Source organism: Colletotrichum spaethianum (genome assembly GCF_022836535.1).
Source record: "Colletotrichum spaethianum MAFF 239500 DNA, contig44, whole genome shotgun sequence".
Lineage (NCBI taxonomy): Eukaryota > Fungi > Ascomycota > Sordariomycetes > Glomerellales > Glomerellaceae > Colletotrichum > Colletotrichum spaethianum.
The window spans coordinates 65,697-79,280 of record NW_026054814.1 but is presented as its reverse complement, the minus strand read 5'-3'; the positions used below and the strand labels follow the sequence as shown (position 1 = coordinate 79,280).

Genomic DNA, 13,584 nt, shown 5'->3' with positions numbered 1-13,584 from the left:
AACAAAATAACAATATACCATTATCGCCTGCTTCCGACAGCAGTCTTCCTAGAGTTAGCGAGTTCTATGGTACAAATGACGAGCAATGCGACCTTATCGGCGGCCTTCCACCAGGTCTAATACGTGAAACCTATTTCGTTGCGTATCATCAACCATACTATCCAGCAATTGAGCCTAGACTCTACCTAGGACGCCGTATTACAAAGGGCCAGCGCTGCATATAGCCTACTGATTTACCTCTGCTCTCGCTAGATCAGAACGCCCTTACCTCAACAAGAAGAACCTACCCTCTACCTTGCGCGTAGATTTCCACGAGGCGCACCTGGGATTTCTGCAGTCAAGACAGCTGCAAATGAACATCTATATAAGCCCAGCCGAGTTCATGCTTGAACACTCGTATCTACCTTTCTCATCAGCATCTGCGACTTCTCATTTTAATAAGCTACCCTTCATATCATCAAACTCTCTTCTCTTATACTTCACAAATCACAGCTATGTCTGCCTCCGACAAGATCAACAAGATCTTCAGGCTAGACTATGCTCAGGCTGTCAAGGACAAGATTGGCGCCGATGGTGGCAGTGCCAGTGCCTTCTTCCTTGGCAGCGAGGCCCAGAAGGGACCTGTTGGTGGCGATGGTATCCCTAATGAGTACACCAATCAGGGTATCCACAACATTGGTAACATCTGCTAGCCTCGGACGACCTGTTCTTCGACCCTGGGCACTCTCGCGGTTATAACGATGCTCTTCAGAGGTACGTGAAGTATCCCGCCGAAGCTTTCTGGTTGTATGGCTGACTTAATTTGCAAGTGTTCTCAACTGGGCTGACACTGTAAGGACCCTCATATTCATCGCTTCTTGTATGCATAGTCTAATCCAGGAGCAATGATCAGGGAGCAAAACCTGGCCCTGTCGAGAGCCAGAACCTCTACAACGCCCGCGAAGATCTCTAGGCCGCCCAAGCCGCAGTCGACATTCAACAAGACAAGGCATTCGAAAAATTCACCAAGGAAGAGAAGAAAGGGCTCACCAATAGCCTGAACTTCCGAGAGTAGATCAACAACGGCCACGCCAACGAGTATGTGACAGCCCTCAATGCTTTGGATGTGGCCACCAGCACGATCGAGCAGATCCGGCTGAAGATCGGTGGACCGATGACCGTGACCATCCAAAAAACGCGAGTAAAGTTGGCCCGCGGTCTAAACATTGAGAAGGCCTATGAAGGGTGAGCCAGCAGACTCACAACTGTCCCTAATCCTTTTACTGCAAATAGTTTCTTCCTGCCCAGTAACATAGCATGCGTGCTAACATAGTGGAACTCCAACATAGCTATAACATGCCAGCTGCCATGGGCAATGTGATGAGCCCTCAAGAGCTTGTGCGCAACCAACAGATGGTCAAGGGAATTCCCAAGCCGTCGACTCACTTGATGCCCGCTTACACGGCGCTGCAATACAAAAAGTTCATCCAGGAAGTTCGAGCAAGGTAGGGTGGCCACTACGAACCAGCCAATAGTATTAAGTTCGTCATTGGCACCAAGGATGATATCTCCAAGTACAACTTTGGGCAGACTACCGTTGGTGTGAATGCTGATTTCAGCTATGGAGGATGGTTCCGCTTCAATGCTTTTGGCAACCATTCAGAGAGCTCGTCCACTCTCGATACGAGCAGTGATGCTTTCTCCGTCAAGATTAAGATCGTGTACGACAAGACCGGAAGATCCCCGTCGAACCTGATTCTTGGTCAGTAGTCATCTGCCTCAAAATGATGAGTTGCCTCCTGCAAATACTAACGTGCCATTTCTCATCTTTTTAGGGCTTTCTCTCTTTCCATGTTCCAGCTTCGCTCTGATGCACCAAAGGATGGGCAAACGATGGTGTTTCTCCAAATGCAATGGTTACCATTTCACGTCTCGGGTAGGAGGTGAGCTTCAACGATAGCATCGCGCGCAGTCTCGATACCAAGCTCAAGGAGACGACTAGCGCCAGTGGCAGCCTCGGTATTTTTGGTCTCCCTATTAGCTTGGGCGGTAGCGGCAGCCACAAGAGCGAAAAGATCAACCATACTGCCCACCGGGATGCTGCAGCCAAGACTCTCAAGGTCGTTCCCAGCGAAGACGTTGGTACCGCCCCTCTCATCGGCCTCCTTGGCGAGAAAGTCAAATTCGCGTAAAAAGGTCCAGCTCGCGATTTGTAAGTGCTAGAATTTCCACACAGATCTTCCAGATGCTTCGAGCTATCTCAACACGGGTGTGGTCTAGGCAGTATATGTGATGTCTTGGCCGCGTGGAATGTGTGTTGTCGTTTTTAAGCCGAGCTTTCAATCGAACATGCCAAGTGTCCGTATGATGCTCAATCACGCGCTTTAGTCACATGCAATACTTCATTATTACATACACATTAGTTCTGCCGCCACACCGATGTGAACTCATCGCACCGCTAGTTGCCAGGGAAAGAGATTAACATCACCAATGCAATGATAGTCATGCAACTGTGAAACCCATGCGCCCACCTGCACGCCCGTTCAGCTGGCTTCCTGAACGCCACGTCGATTATTACGTACACTCTCGCCGTTGAAAGCAACGTCAGTCTGTTGCAGCTCTTGTGCTATGTCGATTGAACTGTTTTGAATTCAAGCACTCCCTCGGCTTCAATTCATGATCATCCTTTGGAACATTCCATTTAATGCTTCATCAGAAAAAATTATATTGCTTGCAGAATGCCAGAAGTTCTGACCTATCATGTCCAGCGCCAATACCGTCCCGTTCTCCTCGACCAAAATTGACGCTTTAGTGTCATTGGGTCTTCTAGTCAAGCCTCAGAAGTTCTAAGTGTTCTCTCTGGCACACGATGAGATACCGGACCAAGTTGCACTGCTCAATCAAACGAGTCGGCTTGCAGGGCCAGCCATTAAACCCAAAAAGCAGCCATCGATGTTCTGGGAAGCTTTCGGCTTCGCTCTCCAGAGCAGGTTCACCATTTCAGGCAGACTGTACGACGATGGGCATGTGTTGTTTCTGGCAGAGCCAGGTGAGGTCGCCATACCGATCAATAATCCATATCCCAAGGAGGTGACTGATTACAAGGTTTTCGTGAAGGCCGATGCCATGCAAAGGCCGAATAAACCTGTCTTTTCACCAAGTGGGGCTTCTTTCTTAGTTTTTGAACTCGTGGGTCTCTTTTGTTCTATTTTTAATCAAATCCTCCCTCAAAAGCTCTGTGTGATTTCTCAATTGTGTCCTTGGCGCTGACAATTTTCGAGTTGGGTATAGGGGGTATGAAAGTTGAGGATTTTGAGTCGCGTCAGCCGCTCGAGCGTGAATATACCGTTGTTTTTGGACGTGTGAGCTGTGCAATTGCAAGCTGAAAGCTCTCTTCTGCCGGAAAACTCGGAAGTTGTGCCACCCCTCCCCCCTCCTTCCATTTTTGGCTTCTTGCTTTCTGCCACTTGTTCTTCTTTTGCTGCGTCAGGCCATCCTTAACATTTTACACTTGACGTCGACAGCTCTCGAATGAATAGAAATCGAGGAAAACGACAAGCACAAGAAGGAGAGCACAAACCCCACGACACGCATCCACCATACAGCGCCTGCAAAGCACACAGCTCGTCTTTCCACCAAAATGAGCACGCTTGACAGCTTCTGCACCATACCTCTCTCCCCCATGTCATCGAAACGCTCCTCCGAAGCGACCCACGAAGAACCACCCGATTGGCTTCTCGTCGAACATGACATGCGGCCGTATACTCACCAGCCCGACCCGACCATGCCGACCAGACTCGCCGTATATGTGGGCACCACGGCCTAGAACGCCCTACGACGTCTCGCCTATAACATTAGATCCTTTGCTGCGGCATTCCCTGATAAGCTCCGTCGCGCGGTTGACCGTGGATGGCGGCCCGCGAACAACTTCACCGACAAGGAATACGCGCGCATGGTGGAGGTCCGAGACGCTGACGCGTGGGATTGGGAGGAGGGTGTTTCTCTGGTGACTGAGGCAGCTGTCTGGCTCACTCACCGGACATTGGGCGCATATGGCGGTCGGGGAGGTCAGTGACGGACACAACAAACCCAATATGGACCAAGGAGGGGTCACGACGCTGCCATGCCTAGTGCAGAAACTCTCCTTGACGTCGGTGCTCCCATCTTCTCTACCCTCTCTCCTATCATCCTCCAGCTAACAGGAACACAGCCCTCTGAACTCCCAGAGGCAGTTATCATGTGATAGAATGTGTCTCCAAAACATAAGACGAAGCCCCAAGGCGAACAAGAATTCATCAACCGACATAACTTGGAAGTAGCTTCCAAATGAGCAGCGCAGCCACTCTCAGGTTGGCTACAAGGGTCCAAGCTAGCCATTGTTGGGGATTCCAAGTCTAATAGTAGTAGAGTACCAGAAAACTCGCAGGTCGTGTCTGGATTTGCCCCAGTGCAGCAATCGACACCCCTATCTTCTTGTGAAATTATGCTGTAGAATACTGTTGATGTAGAGACCACGCGATAAGGGTCTTGTAGTTCTGGACAGAGAATAGGCCTTGCCACTATGACTCAGCCATGATCTCAGTACCAAGATCGCTAACACGGACTGTGCAGGCAACACGACCGGCCCACTGTGGGCTTCTTGCCATTCTTAGCTAGTCCGGCGGTCTTGACAAACTTGTCTCGTCGATTTAGGGCTTAGGAAAGGGAACACAAGACGTTGACACATGAGCAGATTAGGTTGAAAAGGTCTGTTGATATTATTGCTGCTGGCCTGGTTAATGTGCTTAAAATCTCGGACAAGAAGTCCAAACCCCCGAGGTCAGATGGCCGTTCGGCCCTAGGAGGCACGTGGTGTCGTTTGTCCTACGCGCGCCCAGCAGATGAAGAATTTCAGGGGAACGAATACGGAACGCGACATAATAAAAGCCCAGGCAGTTGATGTACAGGCGTTAGCAGAAGCACTGCATACTAGAGGGCGTACGTGAAAATCGCTTTGTGATCATGCTCTTCTCTTCTCTCTCTCTCCTCCTCGGTTTACGGTCTGTGTGATGTAAAAAGACAAGGTCGAGGAGAATGACCAGCATCGCATTCAGTGTGCCGGCCCCTGCCGCCCTCTTGCATGAATTGACACATGGTGGCTTTTCCAAGACACTCAAGGCAGATTTCCTGCCCGAGTCCAAGACCATGCCCGCCCACCAAGAGACGTCGATGGACCCCGCAAACACCGTACTTGCAGACTCGAGACTTTCTCGATCCTACGCCAAGAAACGTCACACTTCTCCTGCAGAAGCTGACAGTTCAAGTCACGATGAAAGAATAAGGGCAAGTTACATCAGTCATGGCCGGCAGGAGTTCTCCACAGGCTTTCGCGGTGGGGAGGACTTGTAATTCATACTTGCAGCAAGTTCATGCCGCCTCAGCTGGAGGCCGTTGAGGCATGGTTCGAACGACGCAAATCCCTAGCCAACGGCGATGTCTGAGGATGGATAAATGGTTGGCAAGAAAGTCATTGGCCAACCGAATGGCTCCCGGGAGCAACTGCAAAAAAATATTTGCAGGCGCAAGTTGTTCGGTGTGTGGGTGGCTGTGGCTGTGGCTGTGGCTATGGCTGTGGTTAGAGCCACCACTGCGCGTGCCATTGTTGAATCACGAACCGGGAACCAAATAGCCTGCCATGGCAACGACGCGCAATTGCGAACAATTACATTGTAAATCACTTGGAACCTTCCGCCCGTAGGATTCCGTCGCTGCAAGTTGTCCTATTTCCTTTCCAATTCTTTCCAATTCTTTCCATTATTTTCATTATTTTCAGGAATACATCAAGGGTCCAACAAAAAAGACTGGCCTGGCAGCCACGGGAGTGATGGCCTCAACGGCTGTGTGGTCTTGTGATCCGTTTTGCTGCTTCGCTGATCACGACTGGACTGTTGTCAAGAATTGCATCACTGCATGGGTTTGCTATGACGCGCGCGCGCATGGGTTGCTGTCAATCCTTCAACAGTCACGATGCTGGTGATGGGAAAGGGTGGGCTTGAACCCGATCGGCTGCATGCATGAGGGTGAGTGCTGTAATAAAGTTTCAATTAAGCGTATGTCTACTAACACTTGATGGGAGGATGAATTAGCGGCAGAGCACAGTGCTTAGGTCACTTTTGGCCCATCACTGTCTTCGGTTGAGATCGGTGCTCCGGTCATGCCGAATCGTTCTATACCCAGGCTCATGTGTATTTTCGGCTGTGATTACTGATCTAAATCCTCAGCTGAACGATCATCATTGCGAGTCACGCACTCTTGGTGGTGAACCGTCTTTTCATACATGGATCTAGGTCTTCGATCCCTATACCTTGTGTACCAGAAAGATTACATTCTAATCATCAAATGCTGCTATTGCTTAGGGTCCTCACACAGTCTGTTATTGCGTATGTATTCGATCAGTGATCCGGTTGACAGGTTCGCTGTGCACTTCCTCTCTGGATTTCAACCAACTATTATCTCCCTGGTCACTTGTAGCCTTGACTAAGACATCGGTATTGGTTTGATGTGGTGTACCTAGCTTCAGAGCTTTCGATAGAGTTGAAGAGATGTCTAATTGCAAGAGGAGATGATGTTGAACTGAGCAGGCATGAACAGCTCGCCGTCTTATTCGTCAATGAGCTACCTAGGTACGACTGAGGTAGGAAGGACTGCCACACATCACTACCGTGACTTCGTGGAGGCATTATGAAACACTCGGCTCGGAATGTGTGTTGATGGCGCAAAACTATACCCACAAGCAGCCTCATGTAGAAGGAATATGCCCATCAGGACAGAATGTTAGTAGACATACGCTTAATTAGACTACAGCTCCTCGTCTCGGCTGGCTGCTTCAAAACGGAGGGGCGGCGCAAAATGAGACCCGGCGGAATGATCCAATGCCGTTCATGAGCCATGGGACCCCATTCGCGGCTCCACACACCGTCATCTTTGTGAGCTAAATTGATTTGTCAAGTAGATGAGACAGTGAGAGGGGCGCTGACCCCAAGCACTCAATTGCACCACAACACTTGGTCCTCCTCATATTTAGACCGTTGGCGTCGTCTCATTGAATCTCATAGGGATTTACCACAGAACCCCATCATACTACGGAATTCATCATCATGGCGGATACCAAACTTATTGTTATCATTGGTATTACAGGTAACCAAGGATCATCTGTCGCGAACATATTTTTGAGCCTCCCAGGATGGCGAATTCGCGGCATTACTCGCGATCCATCATCTGCGGCCGCTCTTGCATGGAAATCCAAAAACGTTGAGCTTGTGCAAGGCGACGTCGACGATATTCCCTCCTTGAAACGCGCCTTCTCAGGCGCATCCTCTATCTTCGCGGTCACCAACTTTTGGGGCCACATGTTCGACCCCTCAAACTATCCCAAGGCTCAGCAGGCCGGTTTGTCCATCAACGAGTTCGCCTACCAGCGTGAGATTTCACAGGGCATGAACATGGCCGTCGCCGCCAGCGCCCCAGAGATTCTGTCCACCCTAACGCACTTTGTCTTCAGCAGCTTAAGCAACGCCAAGAAATGGTCAAGAGGAAAATACACGCAAAACTGGCACTTCGACGGCAAGGCGGTCGTGACAGACCGAATACGCGCAGAACTGCCAGGGCTCGCTGCCAAGTTGAGCATCGTGCAGGTTGGAACCTACGCCTCGAACTGGAAGAACGTTGTAGGGCGACCACTGAAGCAAGACGACGGTTCGTTTCTCATCTCTATCCCTGCCGGACAGAGCTCGCCAATCCCGTGGATCGTTGTGGATCAAGATACCGGCATCTTTGTTAAGGCGCTCGTTGAGCAGCCGGCCGGGAAGACTGTTCTGGCGTTGTCAGAGTGGGCGACATGGACGGGTTTCTGGACACTTTGGTCCGAGGTCTTGGGGCTCAAAACCGAGTTCAAGGAGGTTTCACCTTCCGAGTACGTCGAATCCCTACCGGAGCCGGCGAGGGCGGAGTTTTTGGAATCAATGCTTTACAGCAACGAGTTTGGCTATACTGGGGGAGACCCAGATGTCCTATCTCTTCCGGACCTCGACTCCCAGGCGAAGCCTACAGGCTTGAGGGAGTACATGGAGACGGAGGATTGGTCGCCCCTTATGGAGTAGAAAACGGTGGGAATTTTTGTGCCACTGCCAGTAGACACGAAAGGCGCGAACATCCAGTTGTGTAAAGAGTCTTCTGCAATTCCTCTTGAAAAAAGAGTTCCGGTTATGGAAACGCAATGGGGCTAATAGTACTCAGCCATCGTGTTTTCTGCATCGTCCTTAAGACCAACTTTAGATGTCTTGTGGTTGACCTCCTTTCCAGAAAACAAAGTACCTTTCAATAGTAATGAATGGGGTTCCAAAGTTTCTTTTCGAACTGCATTATGGATTTTGAGGGTGAGATTAGTATCCTGATATGGAGTCGCTGCGTGTGACGGTGTGGCTGAGTCCGGGGGGGGGGGTTCATTTTCTTCCACAAATAAGACTGGTAGTTTCCCAGGCACTTGATGAATATCGCCCGTTAACTTTGGGACTGACGTTAGTTGTGCATGTGTTTGTCGGGAAGGTGGAACGTTGTATTGGGGGTTGCGTGAAATGTTCGGGGAAGAACAACCGGCTTTTGGCCACTTGGGCATCAAGGAAGAATCGCCAGTTCACTGCTATCAGACCTGTGACTTGTACCGTTGAGCCATGTAGAAAAGAGAGGTTCCCTTCATGCATTTAGGCATGTTGGGTACATAGTGTTGGATTGACGCCTGTCTCCGGATAAAAGGTAGCTGAAACTTGCTTATACGCATAACTGCAATATGCAAGAACCTGTGAGAACTAGTAGATTATTACAAGACAGAACCCCGCTTCGACCGGGATGGGAAGAATCCACTCTTTGATCAAAGAGCCCCGGTGTTGCTGCATCGAATCGACATCGATCATCTAACAGAGTGGCTTCATGACGAATATCCAAGCTGCTAGCGAAACAACACAGGCAATGGGGACGTGTGTCCCAGTCTCGTGGCTTGATCATAACGATGACGTTGTCGACACATATGAGATGAGCCATGTGACCTTGACGGGTCGTGTCCTGGATAGTATTTGGTGTACGATGTCGCAAGCCACACACAGAGGCCTGTCTCCTGGGTGTACTGCGCGAGCTGGCGTACGTTCTTAAAAAGCTTAATCGCTCAACCCCTATTCATGGCGTCAAGAAACTACTTGATGTTCATATAAATCTTACCTAGAGTTAAATGGATTCTCTCTTCCTGAGAGAACCCATGTGTACGATCGTACTCGGGTTAAAATTAGAGGTGAACCAAAGATGTATTTTCCATGATTATCTTCCTAACTACAAGACTTGGCTTTCGTACACGAGATATATGATCTCGTACGTCCCTGAGTCAGTTCGGCATGAATATACTTTGATCCCCTCAATAGATAACCGAGGGCCGAATATCCAGTCTGTGCCCTCTGCTATGGTGTGTGTCCTTGAGTCTTGCGTGTCGTACAACCAGCTGGTGCTGTTATTCCAACACACACCATGAGACAAGAGCCAGGTAAACTTGTTGATCTAGCGATCATGGCAAGGGCCGAGACTGAGTTTGAGGTAATCTGCAGTCTTACTTCAGGCCCCCAACGCTGTCTGTCACTACTCCCATTGCTCCGGGCCACTACATCGCCGCAGCCGTCTTACAAAAGCTGGGTTCCGATCTGGAACGATAGTCCCAGGGATGACGCTTCAAAGGATGTATGTGGGGCGCGATAGGAAGATGATTTAGACGGCAGCAGTGCTGAGCTTTGCTGGTTGGCAAAGAGTCGACATCATTCTTTTTTGTCAGTTTCCTCTCATCATCTGATGGCACGGCCATCGTAGTCTCCAGTCTCAATCGCATACTAGTGAGTTTTCAATCCTAGAGCTTGCCGTCCAACTGTGGCCGCCAGCATGCCGTGCAAGGAAGCTTGAGATGTATGTACAGAGTTTCCGCGACAAACCCGCACTGTTACTCTTCAGCCACGGTGTCAACGCAGGCCCGCCATCCGCCAGCATTTGGGCGCTTCAAGAGCACAGGTATACTCATAAGGAAAGATTATGAAGTTTTTAGTCCGGTGGCACATTTCCCGACCCACCACAGCCAGCTTCTTGAGCGCGAACGGAGCTGTGTGTCCGGGTTAGCACAGCAAGCCCGTTCACCTCGCCAGGATGCCCTCTGCTCAAGCTTCATCTACCTGATTTACACTAAAGTCCAATGCCTGCGCCAAGGGAGACTAGTAAGAGTTTTGGCGGCTCAAAGTTCGACATAGTCGAGGTTACAAGGATTCGAAAGACTCTGAAGAGCCACGTGCAGTCTGTTTGAGGACTCCTTATCCCCTAAATCAACAAGCCACGAGAAGTGGATACGTACCATACATTCGCGTACAATAAGCACCCTTCAACCGTCCCTACTATCTGAACTCCGCCAGCGTCGAGACAACCGCAGTATCAGTGGACAGGGAACCGACCGATTCTGGGTATTTTGCCTGTTTCGGTGACTGATAAGCCGTGGATTCAACGGGACTACCTCGGTCAAATCAGGCACGCTGGACTGAACTTCCACAGGCTCCGTTTGGTTTGGGAGCACTCCCAGCCAGGTTCCAACGAGCGCGACTGATTCCTAAGTCACCGCAAGCGACAGAGATACTCGACTCTCGAACGAGGCGTCTGAATGACAACCTACTTGTCCCGTTGTGATGAGTCTATACTGATCGTACTTAGATTGACTCATTTGCATCTAACAAGCCCACCTAGGCCCAGGACCTGCGATACCATATAAGAAGCCTAACGCGGTACCAAAAAGTTTGTTTTTTCTAGGTTCTATCCTTTTTCCGAATCACATTCCACTCAAGGCGTCCTCGATATATGCAATAGCATGACAGAGCTTCTCCGAGACACACTTTACTTTGGTTACGGACTGCAGTGTGTAGACTTCGCCAAGCGTCTGACTTGTACTCTTGGTTGCAGGTCCTTGCGTCCCGTCTGTTCCTAGTGAAACGGCAGCCCTGATGCTGAGAGCGCAGCTATGAAACGGAATGGCACTGTACAGAGTTGAATCGACAAAACACTGGTCCACGGCGTCGTAGGTGTCAAGCACAGCGATGAAGCAGGCGCAGAGCGTCTGTGTAGCCCGGACGAGAAACCTAGACAGGTGTTTCTCTTTTCTCTCTTTTCGCAGTATCCCCATCATGTGCGCCGGGTCCCTCTCGTACTTGCCAACAACCTGGGCGTCGGCTAAGAGAGTAAGGGTCAGCCGCGCTGAGCACCAGCGCAGCTCTGTGGCGGCGTCAAGAATCCGGATCACCAGGGACTTCTGAAGGACAAGGCCCTGCTCGCGGTTTCGTTGAAGAAGTCCCGAGAGGTTGTCAACGTCTTGATGGAGGGCGTAGATCGTTGTCTGTCGAGTGGACAGGAAGCGCTGTATGACTGGGGCCGAGTCGGAGCATTCACCGAGGAGAACCTGTATTGTGTCGTCATTCTGTCAGAGAACCCCGCACGTCCGAGGGCATGAGAGCTGCTGCATATGTGCGCAAGGGGTTAGTTCTGACCCACGCTTGATCCTGCGTCGTCATGTGGTCATACAAGTCGGCCCATCCTCTGACCGAGGGGACTTTGCGCCGGCGCGTTGCTGGGTCCATGTCCATCTCTTGGGCTCGAGGGACCTGGGGCGTTGTGGACTGTTCATCTCCCGCCTGTAGCAGCCTGCTACGCTTTGCAGCACCTGGCGAGAATGCAACAACTGGAAACATGATGGACAGCGGCGGTGGTAGCGACAGCGACTGGTTGAGATGAGGTCCTGGGCAATGATGGCTGGCAAGGCGCGGAGGGACGGAGCGAGGTAAAAGAGGGCGCGGTCTCCTAGAAGAGGGTCGATATTTTGTTGTCAACCAGCGCGGCGTGCTGTTGGTTGGTTGTCGGCTTAGCAAATTTGGTCTAGCCGGTGCATGAGCTAATGAAGCAAACAATCGCGACCAGTGTGTATGTGTGTGTGTGTGTGTGTGTGTTATAGGGACGAGTCGTCATCGTCATTGCCATCATTGGGCGTTCTCGTCGTCGTCGTCGTCGTCGTCGTAGAAGGCATTGTGTCCTTGTGTCTGTGTGCTTGGAAGTCTGCTGAGAACCATCCATTGCGCACCGGCCTCGGTTTTTGTATAGCTCCATGTGTATAGCAACGCCTCGATGAACAGTTGAGAGAGTTGCTGCCATGTATACAGAAGTACGCCTTGCGTGTTGGGAGGTATGCTTCAGTCAGTACACAGTAGATAGGCCACAAAGCCAGGGCACAAGGTGAACGAACCCGTGGTTGCAAATAGATGCAGACGAGATTCAAACATTGAGATTGTTGCATGATACTCTTCCGATTGCCCTGGCCATCGCGGCGGCTCCAGTATTTTTGTGCCGCTTTCCTATTTTATGGATCCACTGTTGACCGGAGCGGAGCCGATGGCGCCGTGAGTACCGCCATGGAAAGAGGCAACCCTAAGGCGACGTGCAGTGGACGATGGATCACGAGTGCTGAGCTCGTCTTTGAACAGCAGTCGACAGACGGTGGTGAGAAGCCCTGGGGTGACGCGGTGGTAGACTCAGAGGCTGAAAGACTCGGCCCTTGCATCCGGGACCGACTCCTTGTCGAAGATGTCATCGAGAGTCCGCCAGCGGGCGAGAACCGTCGCGTATATGTTGTCCAAGTCGAGCGATAATTGGTTAACGAGTGCGAGGCCATCTTGTAAGTTGTGGGCGGGCATGGGAAGAGATGTGACAGTGCAGTGGATGGGAATTTGGTCACGGTCGTGCGAGGTGGAGGCTGTGATGATGGTGCATAACTAAGAGGGAGATGGGGGCTATGGACAGAAGTGCGGCATTATGAGAGACTGAATTCCCATTGCAATTTCCACGGGATGCACTGATATCTGATATCCTGCGCCCCAGCCAGCTGCCTGTCGTGACGAGCATGGTAACAAAACATGAAGCCGAGCCTGACCGAACAACCGCTGCCTGTAGACTTGAACCCAAAAGCCCAAGCCCAATGACCACGCTCTCCATCTCTACCAGCACAAGAGCCTCCAGCACCCATGGCCTTGTTTGCAAACGTCAGGAACTGCTGCCCGCGTCATTGTCTCCCCAGGAGTCGGCAAGAAACCTTGCAGTGCGCGGGCTTCAAAGGTTTGTGTGATGCCCTCGGGCTGAATGTTTACATGACTTATGGGTGCTTGCTAGCCCAGCAGGGCTTGCTGGAGTCGACGACGGGAGTAAGGTGGCTTATAGCTACAAGGGGTTGCAGGGGCAGACATGGATTTCCAAGGGTTAACGGGTCCAATTCGGCGAAACGAGAGGCAACGGCAGCGGCGGTAATAAGGCGAGCGTGTGAAGTGACAGAGCTTGTCGAGGCACACAGGCCAAGGAGATATTTGGGGAGGTGGAAGAAGCGCTTCCGCCAAGATCAAATTCAGTGGCTGGTTCCAAGTCTTCATCGTCCACCTACGTTGGCGCTGGCTCATGGGCCTACGCTGCCGTGTGTTTGTGGTTCCACAGGCGCTGCCCAGTGTCGTGGGCCCTCGACTCGAC

At 51.1% G+C, this 13,584-nt stretch overlaps 7 protein-coding genes across 7 annotated transcripts; 6 read left to right on the top strand and 1 right to left on the bottom strand.

Annotated features, from left to right (window-relative positions):
• Positions 1-494: 494 nt before the first annotated feature.
• ColSpa_11238 (uncharacterized protein) lies at positions 495-952 on the top strand (the record flags this gene model as incomplete). The annotated part of the gene is given in 3 exon segments (XM_049277450.1): positions 495-678; positions 693-753; positions 880-952. The coding sequence occupies 3 exon segments, from the start codon at positions 495-497 to the stop codon at positions 950-952; spliced, it is 318 nt and encodes a 105-aa protein (XP_049133407.1).
• A 201-nt stretch (positions 953-1,153) lies between these two features.
• On the top strand, positions 1,154-1,749 carry ColSpa_11237 (uncharacterized protein; the record flags this gene model as incomplete). Its single annotated transcript, XM_049277449.1, has 3 exons — positions 1,154-1,224; positions 1,329-1,484; positions 1,515-1,749. The coding sequence occupies 3 exons, from the start codon at positions 1,154-1,156 to the stop codon at positions 1,747-1,749; spliced, it is 462 nt and encodes a 153-aa protein (XP_049133406.1).
• Positions 1,750-1,892: 143 nt separating this feature from the next.
• On the top strand, positions 1,893-2,171 carry ColSpa_11236 (uncharacterized protein; the record flags this gene model as incomplete). Its single annotated transcript, XM_049277448.1, has 2 exons — positions 1,893-1,915; positions 1,952-2,171. The coding sequence occupies 2 exons, from the start codon at positions 1,893-1,895 to the stop codon at positions 2,169-2,171; spliced, it is 243 nt and encodes an 80-aa protein (XP_049133405.1).
• Positions 2,172-3,619: 1,448 nt separating this feature from the next.
• On the top strand, positions 3,620-4,054 carry ColSpa_11235 (uncharacterized protein; the record flags this gene model as incomplete). The annotated part of the gene is given in 2 exon segments (XM_049277447.1): positions 3,620-3,787; positions 3,806-4,054. The coding sequence occupies 2 exon segments, from the start codon at positions 3,620-3,622 to the stop codon at positions 4,052-4,054; spliced, it is 417 nt and encodes a 138-aa protein (XP_049133404.1).
• Positions 4,055-7,115: 3,061 nt separating this feature from the next.
• Positions 7,116-8,117, top strand: ColSpa_11234 (NmrA-like family domain-containing protein 1; the record flags this gene model as incomplete). The annotated part of the gene is made up of 1 exon (XM_049277446.1): positions 7,116-8,117. The coding sequence occupies one exon, from the start codon at positions 7,116-7,118 to the stop codon at positions 8,115-8,117; it is 1,002 nt and encodes a 333-aa protein (XP_049133403.1).
• A 2,738-nt stretch (positions 8,118-10,855) lies between these two features.
• Positions 10,856-11,768, bottom strand: ColSpa_11233 (uncharacterized protein; the record flags this gene model as incomplete). The annotated part of the gene is made up of 2 exons (XM_049277445.1): positions 10,856-11,479; positions 11,568-11,768. The coding sequence occupies 2 exons, from the start codon at positions 11,766-11,768 to the stop codon at positions 10,856-10,858; spliced, it is 825 nt and encodes a 274-aa protein (XP_049133402.1).
• A 714-nt stretch (positions 11,769-12,482) lies between these two features.
• Positions 12,483-12,719, top strand: ColSpa_11232 (uncharacterized protein; the record flags this gene model as incomplete). Its single annotated transcript, XM_049277444.1, has 1 exon — positions 12,483-12,719. The coding sequence occupies one exon, from the start codon at positions 12,483-12,485 to the stop codon at positions 12,717-12,719; it is 237 nt and encodes a 78-aa protein (XP_049133401.1).
• Between the last annotated feature and the right edge of the window lie 865 nt (positions 12,720-13,584).